This window comes from Anguilla anguilla, chromosome 10 (genome assembly GCF_013347855.1).
Source record: "Anguilla anguilla isolate fAngAng1 chromosome 10, fAngAng1.pri, whole genome shotgun sequence".
Lineage (NCBI taxonomy): Eukaryota > Metazoa > Chordata > Actinopteri > Anguilliformes > Anguillidae > Anguilla > Anguilla anguilla.
In genome coordinates this window covers 17,248,277-17,256,359 of record NC_049210.1, presented here as the reverse complement: position 1 = coordinate 17,256,359, position 8,083 = coordinate 17,248,277, and the positions used below count along the sequence as shown (strand labels likewise).

At 49.1% G+C, this 8,083-nt stretch overlaps 1 protein-coding gene across 1 annotated transcript in view; it reads right to left on the bottom strand.

Moving 5' to 3' along the window:
* Positions 1 to 2,804: 2,804 nt before the first annotated feature.
* The window catches only part of dennd1a (DENN/MADD domain containing 1A), a 134,757-nt gene continuing 129,478 nt past the window's right edge, over positions 2,805 to 8,083 (bottom strand). The window contains exons 22-25 of the mRNA XM_035379310.1: positions 6,329 to 6,481; positions 5,144 to 5,402; positions 3,165 to 4,120; positions 2,805 to 3,134 (exon numbers count right to left, since the gene is read on the bottom strand). Coding sequence (XP_035235201.1) covers positions 2,948 to 3,134; positions 3,165 to 4,120; positions 5,144 to 5,402; positions 6,329 to 6,481 — 1,555 coding nt within the window. The 3' untranslated portion in view covers positions 2,805 to 2,947. The remainder of the gene's footprint in view (positions 3,135 to 3,164; positions 4,121 to 5,143; positions 5,403 to 6,328; positions 6,482 to 8,083) is intronic.

Genomic DNA, 8,083 nt, shown 5'->3' with positions numbered 1-8,083 from the left:
GAATCACCGGACGGCACCTAAAACTGAACTTTTAGTATTATTAAACGAACAGGCTCAATGCAGTACCTCGGTTCTGACAATTCAATTAACTGTCCAATCCAACACATAGTTCAAATATTAAAATGAACATGCTGATCCAGTATGCAATAGATTCAATTTTGATAAGAAACTTAACACACTCATTTGTTAAGAAGTAGGCCAAGTTTGAGTTCTAGGCTTAAAAGGTATTGATTCATCCAGTATGCAACAAATTCCCTTCTAGTATTAAAACCAATCCAGTCAGAAGTGCCAGAGTTCTATTCCAGCATTAATATGAATCAATTCATTCGGAACAAACATGAAGGAAAACCAGCATCCCTGTTGGCTACCACTCGTTTACACAACGCATCCCTGTATTCCAGGGAGAAGGTACAAGCACATCATCCTCTTACACGTATAATGAATATGACTGCATGCCATCAGAAATAAATAAATAAATAAAAAAACACTGTACAGAGACACAGAGCCAAAACACACTACCCGTCCAATTGCCCTAGTGTACGATTAATCACTCCTGGTTCCTGACTGAATTTAAACTTACCGTGGTGGTCTTAGTGTACACTTTCCAACTGGAAATAAATTTTATAGATGTATATGCACATTTATACATAACAGCAATTATTTCAAAGAGTTTAAATCCATATATACTAAAAAAAAAAAGATTAAAATAACAATAATAAACCCCACCCCGTACTGTACACAATTAAACAAACCATATCAGCAGGAACTGAGAACAAAGTTGAGCTGTTAACTTTAATATTTTGATTACTGGTGAGAATGTACATTGTTTCGCCGCTTTATATTTGAAATCCATAAGCACAACAGCTCAGAGGGCGGCTGTGGTGAGAGAGGATGAGAGAAACAAACTTTTGCGAGTTAGAATGAGCCATCGTTTTTCAGGTAACTCTAGCATGGAGAATCATGTCCAGTGCTCAAGTGTTCAGTCTATGCAGTCGATTCGGTCATGAGACAGAACAAGGTCCCACCCCATCATTTCATCAACAAACACCTCCAGCATCACACACAAGCAGATGAGCTCATGGATGACATATTATCAGTTGGATAATGAACCATGAATCTCAAACCCCCCCCCATGTGGCAGTACTCGGGTACTGCAGTTTCACAGTCCCTACATGCTGCAATTTATTGCCATATATTGAATCCCTTGAGTAGAAGCAGGTATGTACCAGGGTAAGGGTAATAGTGTAAGCTCTGCTATTGATATTTATTCTTGTAAATCTTGCTATTATGATTAGAATAATGATAAAAGAAGGAGGAGACCTAAAGGTTGACAGATTCTGCAATGGGTTTTCTTTCACGAATGGGTTTTTGTTCCACAGTAAATTCCAGAGAAATAACGGAGAAATTCCAGAGAGATGTCCTAGAAACAGAGCAATTTCCAAAATGTTCATATTATAATACCAAAATGAAAGGAAGATATTTAAGTCGGCGTAAACTCTCGCGCACGCACACACACACACACACACACGCACACACTCACACAGGCACACAGAGATACATGTGCTTATGCGCATGTGGGTTAAATGACCACCGTGAAGGTAAAAGAAAGTCGGATTTCCATAGGTGCCCTTTCGTGTCACACACAACCTTATAATGACGGGGGGGGTTCAGGGAATTCACTTTAGCAGCACGAGTACAAAAATGAGTACAATTCTCCAAGTCCGTATCTCAGTAGCCAATGATTGTCCTAAAGACACAAGTAAACAGAGCGTGTGGCAAAATAAAAAGAAACAAACAAACAAACAAACAAAAAAAACACATTAGCAATCTGGTGACAAGTCCTACTCTACAAGGCCGGAATGAACAGAACACAGAGGAGGAGTGATCATTTTAAATAGAACACAAATTATGTCACAACCATGATTTACACAATAATAAGTGTTTGCACTTTCCATTTGGTAATACGATGAGTAAAACTGTACAATGATGAATTCCGAAGCGGCCGGTTTAGTCTTTGAAGCCTGATAAAACAGAGCGGGATGAGTCGCCATGAGCGTTTTTTTGAAGAAAAAGAGGAGAGCGAATTTGCATAATGACACACAAATGTTAAGTGACACCAGCACTGTTCTCCCCCACCCCTAGCGCGCACGCTCCTGAAAAAAAGGTCACTTGCTTTTTGTCAACATTTTGGTCGAATTGCCTGCTCGACGCAGATACGAAAGGGTCTGCTCGTCCTCAGTTCCGCGGAGGGAGAGAGAGAGAAAAAAAAAAACAAAAACACCAAAGTATCCGTGTTTGTTCTTCGTTAAAAAAAAGCCCATCACGGGAGAGCAAGGTGTTCTTCTGTCGAATAATATCTACGGAAACTGTAACGAGAACTACGCAGTTTGTGGCGGACCGTCGATCTGCACGCCGTAAGCTGAAAAAACGACAAGAGGGAGGCGCTGAAAGGCAGTATGCTAGCTGTTCTACTAAGGAGCTGTGCAGTGAAGCTTTACTCAGAAGCTACCGAAAGCAGGGCGCTTCCCGGACACCCCCGGTCCCGGAAGCCTCGAACCTCGGGCCGCCGTCTAGGGGCCGACGCACGCGCTCACCGACTCCAGCACAAGCGAACATTAATAAGTGGCAGAGGAGAAGCGGAACCTGCGAAAAAGTACCGTGAGAAACACACCGGCGGGGGGGGCCTGCGCGTACCGCGGAGGGGCCGGGCTCAGTCTTGATTTCCTGTGAGGAGGAGGGAAAAGTGGCTCTTATAAACATGGGGGGGAGGAGGGGGGCGGGCGGGGAAGGCGGTCATGTGACCACCTGGCCCGCCAATGGGGGAAGGGGGGAACGGGGTGACGGTAGGGAAGCAGCCCTCCCCTCAGGACCTCACTCTGAGTTCCCCTGACTCTCAAAAGTCCGTCGCTGGTCAGCAAAGCGTCTCTCCGACCGTGGCGGGCGAGCGCTAGTCGAACGTCTCCCACCGCCGGCGCAGGTCATCCACCCGCCTCTTGGGGGCAGCGGCGGGTTTGGTCACAGGCAGGAGGTCGCCGAAGGGGTCCTGGGGGGGCTCCTGCGGGGCCCTGTCGCGGGCGTCCTCCCCGCCGTGGGGGGGCTTCGGCAAGGCCGGCGGCGTCTCGCGGGGGCAGGGGGCGGAGGCGGGGACGGGGGCGGGGGCGGGCGGGGGCGGGCGGTCTGGCATGCCCGGCGGGGTGCCGCTGAGGGGGAAGGCGGGCCGGGCCTGGACGGGGCTCTGCTGCAAAAACCCGGGGGGCCCCGGGGAGGGCTGCCGGTAGACCGCGGGCAGTCCGGCGGGGCCGTACGGGGACGTCTGAAAGTAGCCGGGGGGGGCCATGTAGGGGGAGCTGAAGGGGTTGCCCACCGGGGCGGGGTAGTGTCTGTGCGGGGGGGCCGCGGGGGGGTAGCGCAGCGACTGGGTGAAGGGGTTGAGGGAGATGTGCGGGAACGGGGGCAGGGCCTGCGGGTAGACCCGCTGCGGGGGGAACGGGTGAGGGGGGGCGCCGGAATCTTCCCTGATGGCGGCGAGGAGGGCGGGTCCGGGCGAGGGGGCGCCCCCCGGTGGCGGGAGGCCGTGGGGCTGCGGGGGGCCCTCGGCGCTGCTCAGGGGGTCCAGCAGGCTGAGGAGGTCCATGCTGTCGCTGCTGACGCGGATGGGCTTCAGGATCTCCGGGCTGGAGCGCTGGGAGGAAAGGGGGGACATGTTGAGAGCCTGACGGAACTCCTGCCCCCCCGCGCTCACCCCCGAGTCCGCCTGGGAGGCGGGGTCAGTGCTGGCGGGGGCGGGGTGTTTGGGGGCCCGGGCCAGCTGAACGGGGGGCCCCAGGACCTTGCCCAGCTCGGGGGTCTTGCGTCCCTGGGGCCGGGGGATGGTGATGCTGCTCTGGCTGACTCCCGCGGCGTCCACGCGGTCCTGGCTGGCCGCCAGGCTCTCCGTGCCGGACGGGGCCAGCTCCGGGGGCTCGGGCGGGGGCACGGAGAGCGGCCTGTCCCAGGTCTGGGCGGACGTGCAGGGCAGGGCCATGTCGTCCAGCCCCAGACTCCACAGCTTGTTGTACGGGTTCGAGTGCTTGAGGGTGGGCAGCGTGCGTGTGCGTTCTGCTCCAATCAGATCCATCCTCTGCAAACAAACACACATCCCTCCACCTTTAGACACATACAGCCCTCCACCTTTAGACACACACATCCCTCCACCTTTAGATACACACATCCCTCCACCTTTAGACACATACATGGGGCGACATAGCTCAGGAGGTAAGACCGATTGTCTGGCAGTCAGAGGGTTGCCGGTTCAAACCCTGCCCTGGGCATGTCGAAGTGTCCTTGAGCAAGACACCTAACCCCTAACTGCTCCGGCGAATGAGAGGCATCAATTGTAAAGCGCTTTGGATAAAAGCGCTATATAAATGCAGTCCATTTACCATTTACCATTTACATACAGCCCTCCACCTTTAGACACACACATGCCTCCACCTTCAGATACACACATCCCTCCACCTTTAGACACACACATCCCTTCACCTTTAGATACACACATCCCTCTACATTTAAATACACACATCCCTCCACCTTTAGGTTTTATCTACACACATAAAGAAGGTTGATAAAGTATAAAAGTACAGTAAAGCAGTGGTTCCCAACCCTTGTTTCTGGAGGTCTACCATCCTGTAGGTTCTCATAGCAACACTTTTTTATGGCACACCTGACTACTAATTAGCAGCACAATGAGATCTCTAGCTGTTTAATGAGATGTGCTTTCTAGGAGTGAAAACAGTTGGAGTGAAAATGTACAGGACGGTAGATCTCCAGGAACAGAGTCAAGAACCACTGCAGTAAGTGTACAGGACTTGGATAAATGAAGTACCATAAGGTTAATAAAAGTGCGTATAATGCAATGGTATTTAGCCTGTCCCTTGGAGAGCTGCAGGGTGTGCAGGATTTTTATTATTAATCAGCATGTGATTGAACAGTTGGTTACACAGTTAACTCACCTCACCTGGTTTCTTGGAGCCAAAATGGCTGCTGATTTTAAGGTAAAATATAAACCGGCAACTTTCCAAAGCCAACAGTGAACACAAATGATGGCTAATTATAGCCAGAGTACTGAAGTATGTAAAGCGCTTAGCGCAGGCCGCACCCTGACCTGGTAACTGAACTTGACCTGCTCCCTCAGGTCCGCAGGGTCTTTGGGAGTGCGCAGGTCCTCCAGGCTTTTGGCCAGCGTGAGGGTCTGGCTCTCCAGCTCCCCCTCCAGGCCGAAGATGTCGTCCAGGAGGCTGATCTCCGTGATCTTGTCGCCCACGGGGCTAGGGGGCGCCGTGTGACCCTGGACACGCTCCGCCCCTTGCCCCTCCTCCGCCTCCGCAAAGTCCGCCTCCTTTAGGGTCCTGTAAGGCTGAGGCCTGGCATATGGGACAACGTGAAAGCAGGTAAAGCAGAGAGTGAATTCCAAAACACACACACACACACACAGATGCACACACACACACACACACACACACAAATTTAAGGCTGAGGCCTGGCATATGGGACAACGTGAAAGCAGGTAAAGCAGAGAGTGAATTCCAAAACACACTCACACGCACACACAGATGCACACACACACACACACACACACAAAGTTAAGGCTGTGGCCTGGAAAATGAGACATAGTGAAAGCAGGTGAGCGAACACTGAATACAATCAGTTAATATACATTTCATGCACATGATTAAGTTGTGAAAAAATAAGTAAAACATCCAATAATGTAAATAGATTATTTTCTTTATACTTTATATTAGACAATGCTCTTTATAGTGTAAGTATTGCACAGAAGCATCATCAAAACCACAGTTTCACAACATAACAGGACCGATGTTTTTGCTAGGTGACACATATTTTTTTGTGGCTTGCGAAGGCACCACCAAATAGTAAAAATTTACCATGTTGGCAAACATTATATATTTATATAGCAACATCAATCAGCATCGTGATATTACCAAATTGTTCATTTCATGAACGCAAGATTATACATAACTAAAGACAAATGAATAATGAACCTGCTAAAGAAATTGGTTGGCTAAGCAGCATACAAAAATCTAAGATAAAATGGTTGTCCACACCAGATGACAAACGGAGTAAAAATGATTTCCATTCACCTGGTTTGCAGAAAACATCACCTGAAAAGGGGGAAGGCCCTGACCTCAACATGAGAGAGAGCTGGGATTCTGGGATATGTAGTACTAATGTGAGCAGACGGATTTGTGGGTTAATCACTCAAGGGCGCAAAAGGCACACTGAGAAACGAATGAGACACACTGAGACGCGTGAGACGCACACGAGCAAACACACGCAGAGATCTGAAAGTAGAGACCATTCAAAGGGAGCAGAGAAGAGGAAGTTCTCAGAGAAGCCGGAAACAGAGTCCTCCTCATGCTGGAACTCGTCCCCCGACGAGTCCTCCGACAGGAAGACGGTGTAGTGGCGCGTGGGCCGGACAAAGCTAGAGAGAGAGAGAGGGACACAGGGACGGAGGGAGAGAGAGAGACACAGCCAAAATCAAACACTGAGAAAGAGAGAAAGCTAGAGTGAGAGGAGAGAGGCAGACTTTGAAAACACTGAGGGAAAGAGGGAGAAGGGGTGACCAGTGTATCCTATCAGAGAGAGAGAGAGAGAGATAGAGAGAGAGGTGTTTGATTTTGAGTGAATTTAAAGTCAGAGTACAGCATGCTGCTTAAGAATGTGTGCATGTTGGTTTGTGGGGACCGTGCCCATCCCTGTGTCTCGCACAGCTCCAGACAGGACACTGGCATGAGCTTCCCTCCAATCATCTCTCACACAGCACTGCTGAATGAACCCGGTGAACCCACATGCTTCCCCGCCAGCCCCTTACACTCAACACACAGGCACCTTACGGCAGTGCTCAGATCTGCACATCAAACACTGTTCTCAAACCATCGTTTATTACAGTGGCACTGTTCATCATTTGATCATTTAAATAAGAACGAACAAACATTTCAAAATGTCCCTGCCTGATAATTAATTCAACATATTTATTTGCTGCTGACACCTAAACACCCCTCAAATGTTTTCTTTCTGCTTTATGGCTCATTCTATACCTGAAATGAAGCTGCTCCATGCATACCACTAAAGGGCCACATACAAAAGAACTGTATGGCAAAAATGGCATTTAATCAACCACTGGCTCATACTTATTTTCACAGAATCAAAGGGCCACGTTTGATTAAATTGAAAATTCCTCACCATTCCTGTTTCAGTGGCAATTCACATTCTGCGAGACGGCAAGGATTCCTTATTTAACAATGTGGACTGCTTGTTTTACCTCAGCACTGCATGCCTAGGGTCTAATGGTCTGTCTCCGTCCATGAACTTCCTCTTCTAGAGTCCCTCAGACTTTAGCTGTTATGAGGGGCTACAGCTGGTGACCAGAGACAAACAGAGTGTTCTACTGCCCTGCCCAAAAACTAGCAGACCCCCCAACTCGCACCGAAGAAAATCAGCTTTCAACCCCGTGTGTTCAGAGACATTAATCAAACTACTTCCTGAATTACTTCTCACGTTCATTGTTTTTTGGCATCAGAGTAGTTGAGTTTTTTAAATTATTTTTTTTAAATGAAACCACTGTGTTCTCTTATGGCACCTCTCTGTGTTTTATCATGAGACCAAGCGTACAGATTAAATAAAAAGTCTGACTAAGTCAAGAACAGAGAGTCAACTGGAGATGTGAAAACCCAGCTGAACAATAAATGTAGCTGGGCTGGGGGGGTAGATTTCCTCTATTTGAGCACAAAAGCTTGTCTAATCCTTTTACATCTCTCTCCACTCCCTGGCCCCTTTGAAGGTCTAATACCAAATTCCTTTGTCTCTTTGTGGGTTTCCACTCCTGTGCACCGGACAGCGTGTTTTTTTTCTTAATGAATGTGATTTGTAGTCGGCACTGAAGCGAAGTGTCCACTCTCTGGCCTCAGTGTGGGGGCTGAGGCTGCAGGAATGCAGGGATGAAGTCTCAGCCAAGAGGCCCTGCCCGTACACACACACACACACTCACTCACGGACACACACACACACATACACGCACACACAC